At 36.9% G+C, this 24,111-nt stretch overlaps 1 protein-coding gene across 1 annotated transcript; it reads left to right on the top strand.

Moving 5' to 3' along the window:
• The first annotated feature begins 2,239 nt into the window (after window positions 1-2,239).
• LOC129268114 (NAD-dependent protein deacetylase sirtuin-3-like) lies at window positions 2,240-23,557 on the top strand. The gene is made up of 9 exons (XM_064104947.1): window positions 2,240-2,591; window positions 9,601-9,865; window positions 10,590-10,748; window positions 11,244-11,479; window positions 13,321-13,421; window positions 14,353-14,403; window positions 15,247-15,363; window positions 16,358-16,576; window positions 18,995-23,557. Exons 1-9 carry the CDS (start codon window positions 2,483-2,485, stop codon window positions 19,352-19,354), a joined length of 1,617 nt encoding a protein of 538 aa, XP_063961017.1. The 5' UTR covers window positions 2,240-2,482; the 3' UTR covers window positions 19,355-23,557.
• The last annotated feature ends 554 nt before the right edge of the window (window positions 23,558-24,111 follow it).

Raw genomic sequence — 24,111 nt, 5'->3', positions numbered from 1 at the left:
TGAAAGAAAAAAAAGTGGAGCGCCTCTGGCAGTCTCGCCTGCATTATGCGATTCAATATAGTATAGGCAGTGCTGACTTTGAAAATAACTATCAAATAATTATTCACAAAAAACACAATTCATATAATAATACGTTCATTGACCCTAAATGACATTCGACCTTGATCATATATGACCTAAGACTCGTGCAAGATGATCAGTGATATTTGATTATCCTTAGTCCACATTTTATGAAATATATCCATAAACTTTAAAAGTTATAATGGTAATTCAACGATCACCCCCAACGTGGCCAAAGTTTAAAGACCCTAAATGACCTTTGACCTTGGTCATGTGACCTGAGAATCAGGCAAGATGTTCAGTAATACTTGATAACCCTTATGTCCAAGTTTCATGAACTAGATCCATATACTTTCTAAGTTATGATTACATTTCAAAAACTTATGATGTTGTCGCCGCCGACGTCGGAAATGCGGCGCCTAAACTGCAATCCTATTATCTCATTAACGCATTCCCAATTTTCCTCCCATTTTGTGTCAAGGAATGCAACATTGTTCAGGTGTTCAAATGGTTTCAGAAGAATATCGAGCAAATCTTAAGAATTTTGTATGACGCCCTCTCTTGTGGTAGGAAAGCAGTATTTTATAGGTCATATTTTGTCCTTTTTTCCACTTCACAAGGACGGGCATTCCTTGTTTCCAGGTGGAAGTTATTACTTTAGAGTGAAAAAATACCTCATTTATAAAGTGTCCCTATTCTAAAATTTTAGGTAATCCCGGCCAGAAACTTTGTCATTTTACATGGCGTAAGATACGGTCGGGACCAAATCAGATTGAGAGAAAATAAAAATACTTATAAATCTTTAAGATTGAAATTGTTAACTTCTTACTTTGGATTGTCCCTCACTGCAATTAATATTAAAAAGAATTTACTTGTTCTCTCGACCACAGATAAACAAGTTAAAAAGGTGTTGAATGGAAAAATATGGAAATATAACTACTCAAACTAATAGTCTAATTAAAATCATAAAGAAAATGAATGAAAAACGTTGATGATCTATAAACGATTCACTTTGACACGGATAAAAAAAAGGGGGGATCCCGGCTAACGGGATTTAAGACCTACTATACTACTGTCGACGGATTTCGACAACATGTTACGTACTTAATCCCCCCCCCCCCCCCCGAGGCGAAGGACTGAAGTTTTTAACATTTTGTTGTTGTTTGCTGCATAATAAAAATAAAACAGATATGGAAATTTATTTTTGACGCCCGAAACAAATCATGGCAGATGATGATGTTGTTGTTGATGATGATGATGGTGGTGATGATGATGATGATGATGACCGGGGATGATGATGATGATGGTGATTAAGATGCTGCTGATGATGATGAGGACCGTGCGACGAATGCCTGACGAAGAGGAGGAGAGTGATGATGCTAATGACACAACTGTTACTTACAGCAATAACAGTATATTCGGCCTATAATAATAGTGATAGCAAATCTTTTTTTCGGTTTCTATAAATCAATAATACTGGCTGATGATCTGCTCCTCTTGCAACAGATGAAATTGATCTATCAATTGTAAAATGGCAACATAAAATTGCTATTGATTAAAAAATATCTGGCGACATCCCATATTATAGGATCTGCAAATAAGCCCCCCCCCCCCCTCATATGAAAAAGTGATTGCACTTTTTATAATTTTTGTTAAAATTTTTGCTGTCCATTTTTTTAATTCGTACTCATCCTTTAGAAGAAAAAGAAATGGTGATGGAATGTATTATTCATATCATGACTGCAAATTCATACCAAAGGAAAAGAGCAACATCAATCTGGCGCATACTTTTCCTTAAAAAAAATCAAGTTCACTGATCTGTATTTAACATCTCGACCAGTGGCATAGAAGTGGATTTTCTACATATAGAGATGTATACTAATTATTAGTATATATATCTCTATCTTTTGCTTTTCTTGGCAAGTCATTTCTTGTTTCTTTTCATTGATAAAATTACTGCAACAAATTGTAGTTTTGTTTAATTTATATTCAACATTTGTTACGAAATTTCATTGATTTTTCTGTATTATCGATTATATTGAATATGTATTGTTACTTTGATTATATTTTGAAAAAATTGTTGAGCGGAAATAAAATCTAAATCTAAATCTAAATCTATGATTTTCTATGATAAGTGCAGTTGTCGTCGAAGTCTGTAAAAAGTATATACGCCATCTACGTTCAAAATCAGTATAATGTCAGAGTTTGCGAATGCCGCATATTTCACCTGGTCAAGACGATTTCATCAACTAGAATTTTATAAAAAATTGGCTTTAATAGTGAAAGAAATCTTATTTTCCGAATGAGACTCATGTTTTGTCATCTGCTGACAGTTGGCAATATATTAATTAGCATGAATTTATGCTGAATTTCATGAGATGCGGCGGTTTCGAAGACTCCGTCCGTGGAAGTTTTGTGGAGAATGATGCTGCGTCGGTTGATGATGGCAACGAGCAGCCGAAACTTCACGGGGAACTTGCGTGGAGAAATCAAGCCGAAACTGAAGGAAAAGGATGCGATCGTTTCTCGAGGTAATTCTAACAAGTTAGGCCTTAATTTAAGTTAGGGCCTAACGTTAGAATATTAGAATAACCCTGTAATACTTGATGTGGTATTTAATAAGCATATCAGCCCTTAAATTAAGCCCGAAAGGGGAAGTTCACCCTGAAGAAAACTTTGTTGTAAAAATAGCAGAAAAAATAGTAAAAAATATTATTGGTGAAGGTTTGAGGAAAATCTGTTAAATAGTAAGAAAGTTATTAGAGTTGAAAGTTTTGGATTTGTGACGTCATAAACGAGCAGCTGCCCCATGTGTTACGACAATACGCCAGTCGCCAGACGTAGCCTGGAGGCGTCTGGGGAGTGAAAGTAATATATTGTACGTATGGTCACTCCCCTAACGCCTGGGAGCCTAAGCTATATTCCCACACGCACGGGTACAAAACCTGAAACTTTCGCCCCCGAGATTTCTACTTTCCCTCTAAAAGATCTAGCCCTAAAACACGTACATGGAGTTAAACTCCATTCCCAACATTTCTGCGATATTGATTACATTTTTAAAGAAGAATTCATGAAAAAAAACGAGAAAAATGTTATGAAAAGATGAGAGAGCTTACGGCCGTGTTTACGTCTCCATCTTGATTTCTTTGTCTTCCGCTTGGCGACAGCACGCAATCGCGTGCTGATTGCGTGCTGTCGCCAAGCGGAAGACAAAGAAATCAAGATGGCGACGTAAACACGGCCGTAAGCTCTCTCATCTTTTCATAACATTTTTCTCGTTTTTTTTCATGAATTCTTCTTTAAAAATGTAATCAATATCGCAGAAATGTTGGGAATGGAGTTTAACTCCATTTACGTGTTTTAGGGCTAGATCTTTTAGAGGGAAAGTAGAAATCTCGGGGGCGAAAGTTTCAGGTTTTGTACCCGTGCGTGTGGGAATATAGCTTAGGCTCCCAGGCGTTAGGGGAGTGACCATACGTACAGTATATTACTTTCACTCCCCAGACGCCTCCAGGCTAGCCAGACGGTGGCCTGTATAGAGAAGAAGAAGAAGAAGTAATATAATTAAGGTTTCAAGCTACACTGACTGTAGACCAAAAGCTTCAGTCTCTGTATTTTGGTTGTTCCGCTGAACTACGTTGGCTCCACTCACCATACATAGACTGAAGGGGATGGGGCCCCGTACCTACAGCCAACGTATAGTGAACTAGCGTTTTATAGATCGCGATTTAAAACTGTTTTTTAAGCAAAATTGAAAGTTTCATGGTTTCCATTATCAGGTAAATATAAATAACTTAAGTAGGGACAGTGATTTTCCGTTTCAAAAAATTGCCTTTTCCGTTTCAGAAAATCTCAAATTCCGTTTCAGCATGTCAGAAAACGGAAATTCCGTTTCCCCCATAGACTTTGTACACACGGAAAAGTGACAATTCCGTTTACACATTGAATAGCAAAATCACAACACTCGCACTGGTCAAAATTTGTATCTGCTACTGTACCAACAACACAGTCAATAGAATCCGTTCTAATCGGATCTATGCGGGTGCATAAAATATTTTCCCAACCCCATTTAGCATGCATACATCCTCACCTTTCACATTATTAGCATTATTTCACGTTGAAATGATATTTCATCGATAATTTTGGGGTTTTTTGGACATCGTTATCATCAGTCAACGGCTTTTGCCAATCCGCCATCTTGGATTTTAAGACCACGATATCGTGCTGTTACATCTTCAAACGTAGAGGGCAGCAACACACGACCGTGCAGTGAACGATATGTGTGTGCATGTGAAGCCCAACCCGGCGCCGGCAGGGTACGGCTACGATGCGGGGTACAATCAAGTGTGCTGATGTCGAGTGCAGTCACGATGTGTGAATTGTCATGAAAGTAGCGAAGTGAGATCGTGTTTTCTGGGGTTTTGTGGCCATTTAATATTCTCATTTTGTTGTGATTTTGGAGTAATTTCTGTTGCTATTCTGTGTATTTTGAGGGAAAATACGTTTTCCGTGATTTTCCGTTTGAAATGACACTTTCCGTTTCAAAACACCCTTTCCGTGAATTCCGTCCGTTTTCCGCGATCGCGGAAAATCACTGTCCCTACTTAAGTAATTGCATACCTTGGGCCGGAGTTATTGAAAAAAATCCTCTGGATGATTGAGAAATCTGTCATCTAAGACATTTTCACCTGACCTGACGGTTTTTCTTGCAAGTTGCCATCTTGAATGACGTCATTATCGTATTAACTTAATGTCTCGAATCGATATATCGCGATTATAACTAGTACTAGTACTAGTATAACTAGTATCGTTTATCTTCGGTTTCGTTCGCATATGGAGCAGATTGTATAATATCGAAAGCAATATCGATATCACATTCGTGATTGTTGACGTTCGTTTGTAAATATTTTATAGTTTGGCTGCCATTTTGACCATTTTTATCGTGTTCAACCCAATTAAACATCGGTAAAGTATATTTTTCATGCCTTTTTCATCTATATCGTTTAAAGTATTTAAATGTTAAAATATAAAGTTTTAAAAGTTTGTTGTTTATACATCCTTAGATTGTAAATTCGATGTGTAAAATTACATCAAACTTTGGACTGTGAATTGACAAAAGGGAGGGAATGAGAACACATGCGAGCCCACACGTACACCCTACCGTCGGTAAATGGGGATTACAGTAAAATGTCAGAAATTGTTGAATAAATCCCCAGAAACGACGGTTATTCCTGTCTACACTGACTGTAGACAGCTGGCAGCCGTCTGTTTCGAGGAGTTTTTTTAGTTTTTAAATTTCTCCTCGTACACAGACGGCTCGCTATCGTGCAGCCACCATTAGGGGACTTACAATGCAAAATCCCCCCGTCGGGTCTCTTCAATTTTTGTCTTTAATGAATCAAACTTTTGAAAATTAACGCATCCGAAATGCAAATTAATATTCCCTCTTGGCATTAATTGCCAAAAAACGGGGAAAAATCAAGTTAAAAGGAACAAAACAGTGACTTACCTCGGCTGTCGCGCAACTTCACCTCCCTGTTTTATCCAAACTTATATACATAAACATATGGCCATTGAGTCCCCTGTACAGATCGCGCTAGAACTTCGGTCTCTGTATTTGGTGAGTGAAGCCAACGGAGTTCAGCTGAACAACCAACATAACAAATGACATTTCATTGATTTTTTACCATTCGCTATGTAGGAATGCTGTTCGCATATGACTTCACAAATCAAATAATTGAAATTCTAATAACTTTTTAATTATTTGATGAATTTATTATTTTTTCTCCTATTTTTACAATAAACTTTTTGTCAGGGTGAACTTCCCCTTTAATGAATACCGTAAGTAACGGTGTATTAACCGCACCTTTTTCTCGGCGGGACAGAATCAAAAGTCGGGGGTGCGGTTTATACACGGTGATAGGTCTGAGCCAAGCCAATCTCGGCCCGATACCACTACCAGTTTACAACTCGCGTCGGGTGGCCGAGCGTAGCCGCTTGGGCCAATGCCGTTTAGAGGGGCATGAGCCGCGGGTATAAAAGGGAAGCAACTATGACTACCGGTATCTACCGTAAATGTCCCTCAAAGTTAGATTACGGTAACAAACGCACCTACCTTCATGAAACTGACATTTTGAATGGTGTGACTTTGTCTTTGTTGTCATTTATTAGTCAACGCGGCAAAGTTCAGACGCTAATCGACAATCGACCGAACAGCACGGTGCGGCTAGCTGAATAAGACACGCATATAATGTTTATCGCAACGTCAACGTAAGCTGGCGCTTTACCTTTCTGTGGCTGTTATAATGTTTGACAAATTATTGGTATTATTTGACAATTTTGTGCCATGAGGAGGGAGGTAAACGGAAGAAAGTTTCATGAAATTCATGTCATAATTTCAATTTGACTCATTTATTGATTACCTGTATTATTATTTTGATGTTTACTGTCACGCATTAAGCAAATTTTGGAACAGAAAAAGAAGGCCTAATGGCGTTATGAACGAACATTTTTTTTTCATTGTCATTCCTCATATTAAAATCAATCTATAATTTTCCTCTTTATTCTTTCGTTCATTTCCTTATTTTTCATTTTTTTTCTTAATATGCAAGAAAGAAAGAAAAATTATTTATCTCGAACTCCTATCTCTCTTCATCTCATTCTTGCTCTTAAATTTCTTCTCTTTCTCATTTCCCCACGTTACTTTTTTTCTCTGTGTTTTAAACTCCAATTTCCTTAATTTCTCTCTATCATCCATCATCTTAAAATCAATCTTCAATCCCCGTCTTCATTCCTTCCGACTTTTTATTTTTTAAAATTATTATTATTCATTTTATGCACGCCCAGAGCTCCCATTGAAAATACGGTATACCGGTACTAGCATTTTTTCCCCTATTTGCTGTCTGTAAGATACCGCCACACACGTACTGAGAACTACCGGTAGTGGTTCAAAGCAGACAAGAAAAACACCTGAACAAAATCACAAATTTCTCGTATCTTGAACCTTCCTATATTCCCGTGTCTGAAATTCATGTCAAGACATTGAATGCTAGACAGAATTCTGAAAGCAAAAGTGGGGCTGTGATGCAGGAAATATGGTATGAACGATCTTCTCGAATGGATGAGCTCCCATGTTGATGCTGGTATCGGTACTTGCAATGAACACCGGTACCATATGTGTGTGTGTGAGGTGAATGTGTAGTTGGCCAATAATGTCGGCAATTTGCAGATAAGTGACGAAGCGCTGATTTCCCATCATTTTTTTTACCAGTAATACCGGTACTTTGATATTTTTTTTTACATTTTTGGTTCTTGACTCTTTCTTAAATACGCATATTAGAGAAAGAAAGTCAGTTTGATGACTTTTTTTTTTTTTTTTCATCCGAAAGTGGGGGGTGCGGTTAATACAAGGGTGCGGTTAATACACCGTTACTTACGGTATGAATGTAGACAGGAGCAGGCAGCCCCCTGTTTCAAGAACAAGGAGTTTTTTTTAAACATTTTAATTTTGTTTTATATTTCTCAGTCTCGTACACAGACGGCTCGTGATTGTGCAGCCGCCAATTGGGGGTAAACAATGCTAAATCCCCCCGATGGGGCTCATCAATTTTTTTCCTTATTTCATAAAAATATATATGGTTGGAACTACCCCTTATCGACCACCTAATTTTCTAAGCATCTTATCTACGAAAATATTAATCAGTTTTACCCAGTTTTCGTCTCATTCATGCAGAAAAGTGAGCAGATCAGATTCCCATGTTTCGATCGGCGACTCCGATTCAATTCGCGTAAATATTGGCGAACAACTAATACGACGGTTTACATTTGCTCAATTTGCACCCTCTTTTGAAACCGACCACCCGCGATACACTAAGTTTACGGCCGATTCTTGTCGCGGTGGCGAAATATTTTGACTCTTCCAAATCAGTTCTATGATGTCAACATGCTAAATGATCGTCTCACTACTTCCACTGCGACGATTCGACGATTGACGACGGATATTTGTTCTAAAGCCGTTCCCTATCGGATTTCTTGGTATGAACAACTGTTTTTTGGCAGGGTTCGGGTCTAGTCTAAACAATTTTGATAAATTCTACTAAATTTTTACCTTTCCCCCCTTCTTTTTATCTCGTAAAATCGATTCTTCCCGTTCCTATGGACACTGCGCCTACTCTCCCGCACGTATCGTTTGTAATACGCAATAATGCGCGCAAGGTGGTCAGTTTCAAAAGAGGTGGTCGATATGTGGTGGTCTTACTATAAGTATAAAAAGAACTGGGCCATGGCCATACTAAAGTAAAGTCTTAAAGATTATTATTCCGTTTTGGCCTGAAATGCACAAAAACAGGAAAAAATAAACTCAAATAGGGAAAAAACAGTGACTTACTTTGGCTGTCGCGCAACTCCCACTTCCCTGGTTTATCCGAACTTAATACATAAAGATATGGCCATTGAGTCCCTTCGGTCTCTGTAATTGGTGATTGGAGCCAACGGAGTTCAGCGGAACAACCAATAAAACAGAGACCAAAGCTTTTTGTCTAATAATGAATGATGCCTTGATGGGCCTTTGGCTTTGTCAGTTTGTCTGACATTGTTTGGAGACCTGGTGGGTGTTTCATAAAGCTGTTCGTAAGTTAAGAGCGACTTAAAGAACGACTGGTGATCCTTTCTTTTGGCAAATGGTATATTCATTGGCGATAGCGCGTAAGAAAGGAAACCAGTCATTCTTAAAGTCGCTCTTAACTTACGAACAGCTTTATGAAACGGTACCTTGAGCGACTTTAAGAACGACTGGTGAACCTTTCTTACACGCTTCAACCATCGTCAATGAATGTATCATTTTCCACAAGAAAGGATCACCAGTCGTTCTTAAAGTCACTCTTAGTTTACAAACAGCTTTATGAAACACCCACCAGGATGAGAGATCCTAACTTTTTTTGTTGTTAGATCAACTCGGTCTGACTTCAGTCAATAGACTACCTGTAGGCACACAAATCAGAAAGCTAGTAGTAGATACTAGGCCTATTTAAAGTCAGTAGATCTACATGTAGAATCTAGTGACAGTCAAACCCTAAAAGGATATGATCTTTATGAAAGTAATGGCGTTATCCTTGTTTACATGTATGTCACTGGTCCATTCAGATTCACTTTGCCTTTTTGGCGGTTCATCTCCCATCTTCCCTTTCTCATATTAAATCATTAATTTGAAACAAATCCGTCTCTTCATTGATATATTTTGAATTAACCCTAGTCACAATTCTTTGACTACCTGTTTCACCAGAGAACAATAAATTCAGTGGACCGAATCTATTGTTCTCTGGTGAAACAGGTAAATAGGTAGTCAAAGAATTGTGACTGGTAGTGGTGGTAGTGTAGATCTATAAATATTTTACATAGATCTAGGCATTTTTGCATTATGGCATATATGTGTACCATGTATAGTTTGCCCTTTATTGTGAGATTATTCATTTTTGAGACTATTATTTTTTAATGCTTCAATAATTCAAGAACAAATGCTTATTTACTCATTTCTATTTTAAGATGGTGTGTCATCAGCTCCCAATGCCAGTTCTGCCGGTGGGGGCCGGACAAGATTGCGCAATCATTCCACCAAGCCACCGCCTCGACTTCCGCGAAACAATGGCACCACTAGGGTTCCTGGATCAAGAAAGGCTCCTGCTTCCAGTAGCGCGAGCAACATCAATAAAAACCGAAACATCCTGAGGACGGGAAGTGCATCGTCGGAACGATCTTTGAACAAATCGTTTCAGAAATTGGCGATCGATGACAAGAAAGCATCAAGAAGGTATGAAATTAGAACAACGGGGGTTGTTGCAAGGAACCTTTAATCCATTGCAAGTACATTTTAAGTGCCTGAATCAATTACATTTGACGATTGATTATGTAACTGATTGCAAATAAGTTCCTTGAAATTCCCCTACTTGTGAGTAAATTTGTTAATCTTACATGTATTAATGGTCCGACAAGTACTCAATTAAAGCCTGTCTAAAGTTAGAGCAAGTATGAAGAAAGGGGGCAGATGACTGATTATTGATATTCATGATTGTTATCTGGATCTGGATGTAATACAATGCAGGACCGTTCGGTATAGTGCACTGGGTTAGGAGAGGGCGCAAATGAGTTTAGTCGAAACGTAGGTGGGTTTTTTCGATCTTGGCTTTAAACACCTCTGGTGATGTACTGCTGACAACTTTGTTAGGGAGTTGATTCCAGGCCAATGTTGTATTCACAAAAAAAAAGAATTTCTTAACTGCTCGGTGTTACAATGTCTTATTCAGAAACACTTGGAGTTATTTGTTACTTGTCTCTCTACCACATTAGTAGCATCAAAGTTTACAAATTTATTAGTTTTGATATTACGTTTAGGTCAATTATCAATTCCAACATAGATGTAACATACAAACTATACAATCAATTCTTAAATAAAGTGTAATTGCAAATTGCAAATCAGTTGTGAATATTAGTGAATATCTTAATGCTACGACCCCCTAATGTGTTATTGATTACAGTGTTACGCCGAGCAGACGACAGTCGACCTCTGCGGGTAACAGTTCATCATGTAAGAAGATAGAAGACATAGCAAGACGAATCCTAATGAAGAAGAGTAAGAACATTGTTGTGATGGCTGGTGCAGGGATCAGTACACCTAGTGGTATCCCAGATTTCAGGTACAGATGAGTCAACAGTAATTTATTCATTTTATTTATTTATTTATTCATTCATTCATTCATTCATTCATTCATTCATTCATTCATTCATTCATTCATTCATTCATTCATTCATTCATTCATTCATTCATTCATTCATTCACTCATTCATTCACTCATTCACTCATTCACTCATTCACTCATTCACTCATTCACTCATTCATTCATTCATTCATTCATTCATTCATTCATTCATTCATTCATTCATTCATTCATTCATTCATTCATTCATTTATTTATTTATTATTATTTATTTATCCATCCACCCACCCACCCACCCACTTATTCATTTATTCATTCATCCATCCATCCATCCAATTTGTTTGTTCGTTCGTTCATTCATTCAATTTATTGTATACTATTTGTTTATTTATTTTATTTCTTTACTTTTTGTTTATTTTACTCATTTTGTTCATTTCATTTATTTTGTTTATTTTATTTATTTAATTTATTCAGATCTCCAGGGTCGGGTCTATACGACAACCTACAGCAATACAGCATCCCTTATCCCGAAGCCATCTTTGACATTGACTTCTTCCGCAAGAACCCAAAGCCTTTCTTCGCCCTAGCCAAAGAGCTGTATCCTTCAGGGAAGTACCGTCCTAATTACGTTCACTACTTTGTTCGGATGCTCTATGATAAGGGACTGCTTCTCAGGATGTATACGCAGAATATAGACGGGCTGGAGAGATGTAAGTCTGAAAATATTGGATTCTTCATTTCTAACAAACCTTGATAAATCTGTTGAAGTCAGATCGCTGCGGAAGTTGAGTCGATTTCGGAAAAATTTGACTTAGAAGATACATGCTTTGCATGTTATAACTGTTTCATAAAAAAAAAGTTGTCAGTGTCTGAAGCAGGGTTGTTGATTTTTTTGATATTTTTAAAAAAATCAAAAAAATCTGATTTTTATGATTTAAATCTGATTTTTATGATTTAAATCAGATTTTTTTGATTTTTTTCCAACGAAAAAAGATGGTCACACTTAACAAGTTTTAAACTATATTTAAACTGTTTTACACCAATAATAGTGGTCAAGTAGTCTTTTGAACATTGTGTATTGTACTATTTGACACAATAATCCACTTATATACAGGTAATTTTATTTTTTTTATTTTTTTTTATTTGCATTATAGAGAGGGACATTTTATGGAAGCCCAAGTAATGTTATGTATTATGTATACATTTAAACTCTTGAAATTTTTATATCAGTCAGTTCAAAACATCCGAAGTGTTACTCCAATGCATGAAGTACTCAAAGAACTTGAGAATTTCCAACAAAATTGACATTATTAAAGGCATGCAAATATACATGTAATTCTTATCAAATGTACACATATGCCTTCAACTTAAGTAATTGAAAGAATGGGTATTAATAGTAACAAGAAGGAGGTACATACAAGTAGTTCAGCTGTTTTGTAAAAGTATCCAAGTTGTGGACTTTGAGCACCTTTGTAGATTTTATATATTATTTTATTGAAGATTTAACAGTTTGGTGTACATACAGAGAGTTATTTATCATTACTTCGTTAGAAACTTGTTGTTTTCATCAGTTTTGCTTGTTTTACAATTTGAAAATAAAACAGTGGTGTTAAATCAGACTCCATGAGGGTGTATCATTCTTTTAAAGTATCTCTAAAGCATGTGGAACAGAAATGAAAATGATTACATTGAAAGTATCTGTTAAGAAGAAGAGAAAATAGAGAAAACTAATTTTTTTCATAAAAGTCGATTTAAATCAGTGATTTTTAAAAAAAAAATCAAGTGATTTAAATCGCGATTTAAATCATGATTTAAATCGACATGATTTAAATCAAACAACCCTGGTCTGAAGGTTACATAGCAACAAACTGAGACTGAAACAGTCGCGTCTTATCCCATCAAAACTGAAAACAAGTTGTCAGTCAAAGACATAATTGTCAGATCTGATTGCTTATCCAACAGAAAATGTTGATGAAATGCCTTATTCCTCCTGATGTTGAAAATTACTACCCCCCTGCATATCATTTCACTTAAGTGTGACTTAGGCAGTCTTGACTGTATTTTATATTTATTTTAATGTTTTCATTGTATAGAAGGCGGATCAGATGGCAGAGGGGAATGGAGTACATTGGTATGGGCATGTTTTGAGGAGGGATTTTGGCCATGTTTGAGAGGGGCACTTGAGTGATGGAGGATCGTAGGAGGGTTGGGTTGAGGGAGAGGATACACTGAATAGAGTAGAGTGGAGGGAGTGGTTGAAGGGGATCTCTGTTAGTGCGAGGTGAATCCAAACACCCTCCTAGTTGGGGACTAAACTGGATATAAACCCTGGATGATTGACATTTTGTATTTACCCCATTACAGTTGAGGTGAATGGGTACCTGGCAGGAATTTATTCCTTGAAATGCACTGAGTGCTTGAGATACAGCCGGGGTTATAATATCCAAGTCCTTTTGGAAGCGCATAGAGACGTTATTCACAATGTGTTATGGGCTATACAAGAACTGACTGTTATTATTATTATTATAAATTATTATTATTATTATTTTAGTGGCTGGTATCCCTGGAGATAAGCTGGTAGAGGCTCATGGGACATTTACGAGGTGTACCTGCACCAAGTGTGGTTATGAGCACAAAGGAGAGAGTGTCAAGGTATGTCAGGGACCCGTCTTACAAAGAATTACGATTGATCTGATCGACCTCGACTGTATGGGAATCTATCAATGTCATAATTTTTTGTACAGAAACTGCACAAAGTCATTTGCAAACAAAGAGGACACTGAATTTTTGAGAAAACCATGAATGTATGAATCCTACATCATATCTAGAAAATATTTTGAACAAACATGCATATCAGGGGCCCGTTTCATAAAGAGTTACAACTGTTGTAACTTTGTCATTATGACAACTACCATGGTAACCTTGATTTTGATTGGCTGCTGAGCCCTGTTACCATGGTAGTTGCCATAATGGCAAAGTTACAACAGTTGCACTCTTTATGAAACGGGCCCCGGAAGTTGACATTGCTGGCTTTCCATAGATTGGATCAATCGCAGCTCTTTGTAAGACAGGGCCGAGGGGTCAATTTGACACAAAAAGTATAACGACAATTATGATAATGTATAAATCAAACAGATTGTTTTTAGTTTGTGCGATTGTTGGCAGTGTTTTTGAGCTAACATTGAAACTAAGATTTATCTCTTCAGATTTTGTTTCTTTTTGTATAAATTCCATTCTTGTATATATGTATATAAATCAAATGTGGTCTTGTTGCTTTCCTTGTTTCATGTATTACACATGAAAATAATATTCTAATGTTTTATTCTTTTGATAGTAGTGACAAAGTTCTAAAGTCATTAGAGGTCAATGGACTTAGGATTTCATTTATTATCAAATGAATGTTTGTTATTGTTTTTCTCCTTTCTTTTTTGAAAAGTTATTCATTGTACATTAAGTTATTATCAAGGCCAGTTCTGCTATATTGCATTACATAATGCAGGCAAGACTGCAATATGCTTTTCACTTTTCTTATATGAATTCCAGACTTATTCTTTTATCTTGTTACTTTCTTATCTAAACACAGGGAACTATATTCAATGACAAAATACCAAGATGCACAAGGCCAACTTGTACAGTAAGTTTCTTGAACAGGGGCCCGTTTCATTAAGGACTTTCAACTGTTGTAACTTTACCATTATGACAACTACCATGGTAACAGGGCTCAGCAGCCAATCAGAATGAAGGTTTCCATGATAGTTGCCATAATTGCAAAGTTACCATAGTTGTAAGTCATTGTGAAAGGCCCCAAACCTTTAATTATATTTACATGTACTTGCTTAGAGTGCCTTACACTTAAAAACAGATGAAACCAATTAACAAGATTGCAACTTGCACAGCTCAAATGGATTCCTTGGTGTTATAGATCCCATCTTTAAAAACAAATGTACTAATACTAGGTGATAGAGCATTTGCATATATGTAGCCTCAAAGGTCTGGAATATCATACCCCTGGAAGTCAGGAAAGCACCATCTGTAAACAGCTTGAAATTAAAGAAATTAAAACGCATTTATTTAATACGGATAATTAATAAAGAGCATGTCAAGAAGTCTTATTTAGAATAGCAGAACATATTATACTTTATTTAATAGTTTCTGTGCTCTTTAAATTCATTATATTGTTATTACTATAAAATTATTAACGTGGAGAAGGTTTACGGTTCACCATGTGTGAAATGAAGAAGGGAAAGGAAATACAGGCAGAAAAATTAAAATGGAAAGACGAGAAAGGATGAAAAGAGGAAATTAGAGATATTCCTTTCTTGAAAGTGAGTTAAGTCCTGAAAAGGACTAAACCAGATGAGAAGATCTGAATATGGTTTGAGTAGCGATGGTTTGAGTAGTAGCAGGATGAAGTGAAGAGAGGTTATAAGATTATTTACGGCCATTACAATGTTTTCATCTTGATTTTCTTTTGTAGGGTGTGGTCAAACCCAACATTGTGTTCTTTGGTGAAGACTTGCCGAAGAGGTTCTTCTACTACATGAAAGATATGCCTCTGTGTGATCTTCTTATCATCATGGGAACATCTTTAGAGGTAATAATAATAGTTACATTCATATACGTGGGGCGCCGTGGTCTAGAGGTTACGACTCGTGTCTCTCAATCAGAAGGATGTGGGTTCGAATCCCAGTCGTGGAGTGTTTTTCTTCAGCAAGATATTTACCCACGTTGTGCTGCATTGACCCGAGTGAGGTGAATGGGTACCCAGCAGAATTAATGCACTGAATGCTGGAAGGCAGCTTGAGCTAAAGCTGGGGTAATAATGATAATGGAAATGCACCTCGAAGTAGATTATTTCTAGAATGATGGCGCAATATAAATGCCTTTTGTTGTTATTATTATTCTATAGTGCTTAATACATTTTGTTTCTAAGTGCTCAACATTGTTACCCTGGTCATTGGATCATGTCATGCTCGCACATAATGTATGCACTTTCTCCACTCCCTGTGGAGCATTCCAACATGAGTTCTAAGACTCGACTGCTCGGCATACTGCATGGGCTTTTGCATCCTACTTGGTACCCATTAAACACCTTGGTGGAGGGTGGCAAAGTGTGGATCGATGCCTTGCAAGGGACGCTAGGCCATGGTGGGATTGGAACACACGACCAATTGTATATATCTATTTTTTAACAAAATTACTGGATCTGTCTATCAAATTGATCTATTTATTATTTTCATTTTCTGACATGTACTAGGTACTATTTAATAATTAATGAAAATAATTGCCCACCATCAATTCAGTTTCATATTACTAATTTTTACAATTTTTTTTTACAATCTTACCAGCTCTATTACATGTATTATTGTGGATCTGTATTTTTTTTTCCTATTTTCTATTTTTTTATTTATGAACCTATTATAACCCAATACATTTCAGACATTGGATGCAGTATTTATATCGTTGTTTTTGAAATAAGTAAACTATGAATATACATTGTATGTTAATGAATATGCTATAAGGAAAACAACTGAGAAATTCCTTTTTCCATTCTCTTCTTGCATCTGCTCTTATTTTCAATGTTTCAGGTGTACCCCTTTGCTGGTATAGTGGACTCTGTGCGCCCATTCATCCCCCGTCTCCTCATCAATCGAGAGGTGGTGGGGCCGTTCTCGCGCCCCTCCTCCAGCCGTCACAACGACCTGGCCGTGACGGGCGACCTGGTGGAGTGCGTCCAGAAGTTCGCCCGGGTTCTCGGCTGGAAGAAAGAGCTTGAGGATGTGATAACGCAGAATGAAGCGAAGCTGGTGAGTTTGTGAATTAATTTCAGGGTCCCATCTGAACAAAGTGTTGTGATCAATATTCTAGGGAAGCCTCGCTGGAAGAGTTGTAATCAAACACAACCTCTAAAATCAAACGCAACTTGATTTTGGACCAATCAGGAGCGAACATTCTGGAGTTGTGTAAGATTTTGAGAGTTCTCTTTCATTGAAACATTTTCTGCAACGTAACCCAGATCGCTTTCAACTATGAGATGGATCTCAGTGTTGAGATTAGCACCGGTGTGTTGGCTCAGTTGGTAGAGCATCCGTCTAACAACTGGGAGGTCGGGGGTTCAAACCCCGGCCGCGTCAGACCAAAAGACGTTAAAAGATGGGAGTTGCTGCTACCCTGCTTGGCGTTCAACGATTAAAGGGATAGAGCCTCGTCGATCTGGCGCTGCACAGCGGCTGCCAGGTCCACGATCAATTGGGCAAAGCAAATTTTCGGAGTATTTCATTTCATGACTATTTCGAACAATAAAAAATAAAATATGGATTTTTTTTTCATTAATAAAGATCAATCTTATCTCTTTGTAAGACAGGGCCCTGAATTGGAAGGCATAAATACAGAGAATGAAGCAAAGCTGATGAGTTTACCAATTATGATCACTTCAGATCATTTGCAATCAAGACATTAATCAGGGGTCCGTTGCAGAAAGAGTTGCGTTTAGACGCAAGTAAAAAAATCAATCGCAAATCCAAAATGTGCGCTGTTGATTGGTTGAAAATCAAGTTGCATGTGATTTTTAGAATTGCGTTTGATTGCAACTCTTTCTGCAACGGGCCCCTGATCGATCAAAACTCTTTGTCAGACAGAGCCATGGGCCCGTATTCTGAAGTCAGGTTTGATTTCAACTCTGGTCTAAAGTTGTGGTTTAACTTTGGATAGCCAATTGTGACATAAATCTCTAACAGTAGAGGTTCATAGTATCAGCTCATTTGACTCTCAAAACATTCTTATCTGGGAAGGATGAATAAGATAATTGTCTTCACCATTTAAGAAATAGGAAAGAGCACAGTCAACACAAGAAACGTACAATGTAAACAAAATTTTGACGTGTTTGACTTCCCATAATTTTAGCACAAAGTTAGACCATGGTCTACCCGACTTCAGAATACGGGCCATGGGGTCAGAGGAAATATAATGGAGATTAGAGAATAATAATAATGATACTACCAACATGCTTATATAGCGCATATCACTGTCAAATGCGTCCCCATGCGCTTAATTGGATATTATTACCCTGGCTTTGGCCCCGCAGCCTTTTACAGCGCGGTGGCATTTCAAGGAATAAATTCCTGCCAGGTACCCATTTACCTCACCTAGGTCGACTGCAGCACAATGTGGATAAATTTCTTGTCAAAGGAAATTACGCCATGGCTGACACAAGCTGTTGGTTTTTCAATTGATTTTAGTGCTTTGACTAGTTTTACAAAAAGTTGTAATCAATTCTCGCTACCCCAAATAGCAATTTCGCCGAGATCCGGGAAAATCCCTGTAACGCGCATTGCATTATGGGATAGCTTTTCGGTATTACAACTTCCTGTTCGGATGTCCAATGCACTGTTTTGCCATTCAGATCAACAGTGCCGTCATGCACAACAACACAACGTCGCTTTCGCTCGGAAAAATTGTGATCACAACCCTCTCTTTCACGATACAGTTTAACGGTCTTTTCTGCTAAAGTCACTAATTCTGCCCGACGCTTTCCATCGCACGGTATTCCTCTGTCAGTTAAGATTTTTTTAAGTTCCGAAACTGATTTTTTTATCCATTTTGTGGTCGACGAAAAATTGAACGGAGTGAATACTGTATATATTTAGCGTCTAGTCTAGTCCGATCGTGATGTCAGGCCGGTCGCTAAATGCAAAATTTTAAGATATTCATTTTTTGTTTACTTTTTTTATAACCAAATAAAAACATGAATAAAAATTATTTTCATGTGAAATATATTTTTTATTTTTATTTATAATTCAAATGGAATCAAAACTGACCAAATTTAATAAAAAGTATTATAATCTGTACATATTACACTGATTGGCATCGATTTCGGCGTGGTGGAAAACTCAGTATCGCGAACTTCGCGCGAGCATGACTCTGAACCGGAAGTGGTGATGACGACCCGACGGAGTGAAAATTATCTCGTCTCGCGCATTATGAGATTTTTGTTCCTATTTGGGGTAGCGAGAATTCAGATCAATTGCTAACAAATAAATGATCTCAGAATTGAGATTGATCCAAATTTATCACAACTCTTTGCAAAACATTGCCCCAGAGTTGGGGGTCATGATAACACATATTTTTCCCCAAATCAATGCCATTTTGATTTATTCATTCAATGAGAGATTCTGCTCCTTATCACTAATCTCTCTTTCTCTAACTTAATTTTTTTCACTTCATAGGATCAAATGGTCACTGAAATGGAATCAAATGCTGAACCATCATCTGCAGAGACGTTAAAGAACAACAGCAACGGGACAGATCAAAATGCCAAAACAAACACTAGCCCACAACGCCTTACGGGGTTACAACGTGAACAGGACACCACTAATATACGCAAAATACACACGCAGAGTTTAAGCAAAGCCAATTCGCAGAGGGCCCCCTCTGCGTCCGTGCGTCGAGTAAGCTCTTCGGGCACGGGGAGGTCGAGCTTGCCACGGATTACAAATTTTAATAGAACAGGTCGGAAAGTGATATCATCAAGCAGTAGTAGTAGTGAATCATCTTCATCGGAAGAGAGTTCGGAAGATGATTATTGAGCGAATGTCGTCGATCATTAGCATTTGCTCGATAGCGACTCAGTGAGGAGCTGGCTTCGTGAGTCTGAATGTAGCTTTGTTGGGATGGAAGAATAGTAAAGAATTAGGATCAGAAAAGAGGTTGCAGAGTTCGTCTGAAAGATGTTATGTTATAATGAAAGAGTGAACTACGGGAGGTGTGAGCAACTCAGCTAGGAAGGTATGTGGAGGAGCAGCTTTTTATAGTCATCATTCATTTTTTAAGATTTTCATATCGTTGATGGCATCTGACATCATAGAAACAAATCTTCCGTTCGACTAGATTTGCATAAATCTCTTAGAGGTTTGTATTTTTAGCATGACTCTACTCTAGTTGCCTTTCTTCAGCTAGGAGCCTAGACAATAATAATCCAACAAGGGAGATAAATTTCGGATGCATTTCTAATATGACATTTGTCTTTTCAAGGGGGAGCTTAGACGATGACCATCCTTAAGTTATCAGTATGTCAGTTTGCAGCAGATGATAATTTTTCAGCTTTGATCGACACCAAATGTATGTGAATGAACTTGTCATGAGTATTTCTGAACTAATATAATAAAATGTATTGGCATGCTGAAGCTATTATATTTGAAAATATAAGGTATGTGCAATTGGTAGTTTAAAAGAAGTAGAACAAATTGATTTTGTAGAAACTTGCAATTATTTCTTTTACCATAATTTCTTGGATTTAGTTTCACGGTTTCATAATTAAGCAATGTGCACAGTAAATTGTGAATCCATTTTGTTATTAGTTGAATATTAATCGGTTTAGACTGTTGATGGCATTGGAGTAAAGAAAGTCCAATAGCGGCATAGCGCCACATTTTTGCACTTTGCATCTGTTTCCAATATGTAACAATTTGTAGTCTTTTAATTTTTTATCACATGAATGCACTAAACACATTTCGCAAAAATAATTTCAGTATGTGCATTTATGAGAGCCCTCGATCGAAGTTTTCAAGCCAAAACACAATGAAAACAACAACATATACTAATATGGACAAATTGTATATATATTATATTTATTGATAATATGGTCACTAAGTGCATACACTGTAATTATTGAATATGATATGTGTAAAGTGTTTACTGTATTCTATCAAAAGGTATAGGATTGGAAAAAAATCAATCTCATTAAGAATGAGAATGGACTTTGGACCTTCATGTATTTTTTCCCAAAGCTGTTTTATTTCTTGCTCTCTCTCTTTTATAGCAGCAATATGCTATTTGATGCTGCCTCTAGCAATTTATTATATCTTCTCTTTTTTTGGTCAATTTTTGGTGTGTGTTCAATAATATGCAATATTTTATTCACTTGCTTTAAAAGTGCCTTGCTTTTGCTGTTTTTGGTGAATGGGAATACGATGTGTGTTACAAGTGTTTTGAGTGATGTGGTAGGGCTTGTCGTGGTGATTGGTGGTTTTATTTTAATTTGGACAATTCCTAGGCGATAGGCATACCTTATGGGCACATCACACGTCTGGTCTAGCGGTAATTTGCATATGACTCTTGTCCTTCAAAGAGAGTGTCATGGGTTCAACTCTCAGTCATGGCATGTATATCTTTGGCAATAATTTATCCTTGTTGTACTGCACTCAACCCAGGTGAGGTAAATAGGTACCTGACAGTAATATTTAATTCTGATTGCCTGTGCACATAAATGGCGGGGCTACAGTCAGGTGTGATAATTTATCGCCTTGAGCACTTTGTGCTTAAAAGTTGCATTCTCATTTATGAAAATTGTTATAAGAATTGGTGCAAACATTTTTGTGAAATCGGATGTTTGCTGAAAGTAGCATGCATAAAATTACTAGTACTGATGATGATAATAATAGGAAACCCTATCAGTTTTATCTAAAACAGAAACACAACATTCAGAGTCATTTAACTTTTCACTCGTACTGAGAATGTTTACAATTTTTTTAAATAAATACATGTAAATTAGCAAATTTGGATTAGGGTTTTACAAGTTTCTCTGAGTCTGAACCCTCTCACTGTATTAGAATAAATCATAGAATCATATTTACATGTATATCAACATGTTTTTTGAAATTCTAAATATGTGGCGTAAATGATAATCAAAATTAAATTCATTTTCATCAATCTATTCCTTTATTATTGAGGGGCCCTTCTTGAAATAACTTCATCTCAAGGTTGACTTCCCCCTTTAAGAGCGGACAAGATTGTTTCTGACAAAGAAATTGAGGTTTCTTTGTTCCTATTACAGCTGATACAGTCTGAAAATTAATAATGATAATAAATGATAAGGATACTACTAATAATAATGATAGTAATAATAATAATAATGATAATGAGTATAATAATATCGTAGTAATAATAGCTGATTTATAAAGCGCTTTTTGCCTGAGGATACATACATGTAGTAGAAAAAATTAATTCACCTACACCTTGGTTCCTAACAAAATATTCATATCAATGTCTTTCAAATTATTCTAAAAATTTGGAATATATCCATGAATTTAATTCATAACTCTGTACATATATCTCACTTCTGATGCACATATTTGTATGGCTACTGTATTTGCTGAAACTAAAAAAGGGAAAACTATGTTCATTTATATTGGTATTTCATTGGTATTTGGTATCATATTTTCAAGCTGCTCGCTGAGGACAAAGATTAGTCTGCTGTGCAAACCCTTCACTCGAGTTAAGGGTCTGAATTGCAACCTACTCATGCCTTGTGTACTGAAGGCCCTCTCGCTCATACAAGTTTTGTATGTGCTAGTCTTTGCGTGGAGACACACTTGTTGATCAAAGTTTTAATCAGGGTCTTTGCCTGCAGACTAGACAAAGGTAGCCAATTGATTTTATGAATACAAGAACAACCCAAGTTTAATTCTGAGAAAATCAAGAAAAACGGGAGGATTTTTGTGTACGTCCAATGAGGAATTTGGTCAGTTTTTCATTCATTTCGGACACTTCTTCGTGGAAATCCAAGATGTAAATTACACACAATATTGGCTCCTATGTAAGGCAACAGAGATGGACTTTGGTTATGCTTCATACACTCTATTATGAACGAGCAATTTATGATTTCATATTTTATCAAATATGTACATATGTCATCTTGACTTCTGATTTTTTTTTTCAATACATAAAATGTACCCTTTATATGTTTATAAGAGTACAAGGAAGAAAATGGGGTCCTGTTTCATGAAGGAATTACAACTGTGGTAACTTTGCCATCGTGATAACTGTCATGGTAACAATGCTAAGCAGCCAATCAGAATCAAGGATTCCGGGGTAGTTACCATAATGGCAAAGTTTCTGGAATCGTTAGACTTTATATGAATCTGGGCCTCATCTTACAAAGAGTTGCGATTGATCAGATCAACCACAACTATGGAAAGCCAGCAATGTCAACATCTACCAGTAAGCTGCATGTGTGTTTAAAATGTTTTCTAGATATGATGTACATTCATCCTTTTGACAATTTAGTATGCTCCTCTTAGGTTACAAAAGGTTACAAATTTCCTGTAGGAAACATTATGACAATGATGGATTTCCATATAGTTGAAGTCAATCGGATCAATCCCAACTCTTTGTTAAGCTAGGGTTACAGCGGAACCGAATCAACTGCGAATACACATATTCAGGTGGTTTGTGGATTATTCTGTTCTCCCTCCGCGAATGCAAGAAAATTTGGGGTTCAGGAACATTCAAATCCGCCGAATGAGGCCGCATTCGGGCAGAATCGGTCCGAATTCATTCAGGAGAATTCGGTTTCGGTGTAACCCTAGCTTAAGACGGGACCCTGGTCCCTTTAAGTAAGTGCAAAAGGAGGATCAAATTCAAATAGTTGCCAATGAATAAAATTATAAGCTGCATTCACCACCAACAAAAAAAGAGTTATATTTGATACGCAAACTTTTATTTTTATTTGAAGATGTAGTCGTAAACCAAAATTCATATTTTTGTTTGAGTGTTTCCCAAGAAGTAGTAATCCTTTCCAGTGTGTGCATGATAATCCTGGCCCTGTATCACGAAGCTTAGTATTTGATCTTAGTACAGGTGTATGACTGATTGCATTTATCGCACTGATAAATCACTTGTAAAAATCAATCGTATGATCAGTCACTAAGCTTTGTTTCACCGGACCCAGCCAACATTGAATATGTATATGTGATAAAGTATTTTGTGAATAAATCAGTTTGAAAGCTAAACGTTGTGTTACTGAGTTTACCTCATAGCAATACCATGTTGCGAATTACTCTGGCCTGTATTCTGAAGTCGGGTTTTATGTAAACTCTGGTTTAAAGTTGTGGTTTAACTATGGACAGCCAACTGACACAAATCTCGTACAGGATAAGTTTGAGATATCAAGTCACTTAACTCAAATATTAACTCAAATCATTTGTAACTGTCAGGAGATAATGGTAAATTGCCAATTCATCTACTGCCAACTAGTCCACTCACCACATGGTCTATTCTCATTTAGTCTAATGCCATTCCGTCCAACATTTCATTTAATAATCATTTGGTCTAATAACCATTTGGTCCAATCACCATTTCGTCTCAACCAGTTGGTCTAATATCCATTTCATTTTCATTTTGCACAATTAGACCAAATGGTATATGGACTAAATGGCGATTGGGCTAACTGGTTGTTAGACAAAATGGTGAGTGGACGAATTGGCAATTAGACCATGTAGATAGTGGACAAACTGTTGGCAATTGGCATTAGACCAATTGGAAGTAAACCGAAATAATATCTAAA

This window comes from Lytechinus pictus, chromosome 9 (genome assembly GCF_037042905.1).
Source record: "Lytechinus pictus isolate F3 Inbred chromosome 9, Lp3.0, whole genome shotgun sequence".
Classification (NCBI taxonomy): Eukaryota; Metazoa; Echinodermata; class Echinoidea; order Temnopleuroida; family Toxopneustidae; genus Lytechinus; species Lytechinus pictus.
The sequence above is the reverse complement of the archived record's forward strand: the minus strand, read 5'-3'. Positions and strand labels throughout refer to the sequence as shown.

Excerpts from the sequence above, each read along its gene's own strand:
- LOC129268114 (XM_064104947.1), top strand. The coding sequence starts at position 2,483 with ATGATGCTGCGTCGGTTGATGATGGCAACGAGCAGCCGAAACTTCACG. Across the intron at positions 11,480-13,320 it reads TATAGACGGGCTGGAGAGAT|TGGCTGGTATCCCTGGAGAT; the intron begins GTAAGTCTGAAA and ends TTATTATTTTAG. Across the intron at positions 14,404-15,246 it reads GCACAAGGCCAACTTGTACA|GGTGTGGTCAAACCCAACAT; the intron begins GTAAGTTTCTTG and ends TTTCTTTTGTAG.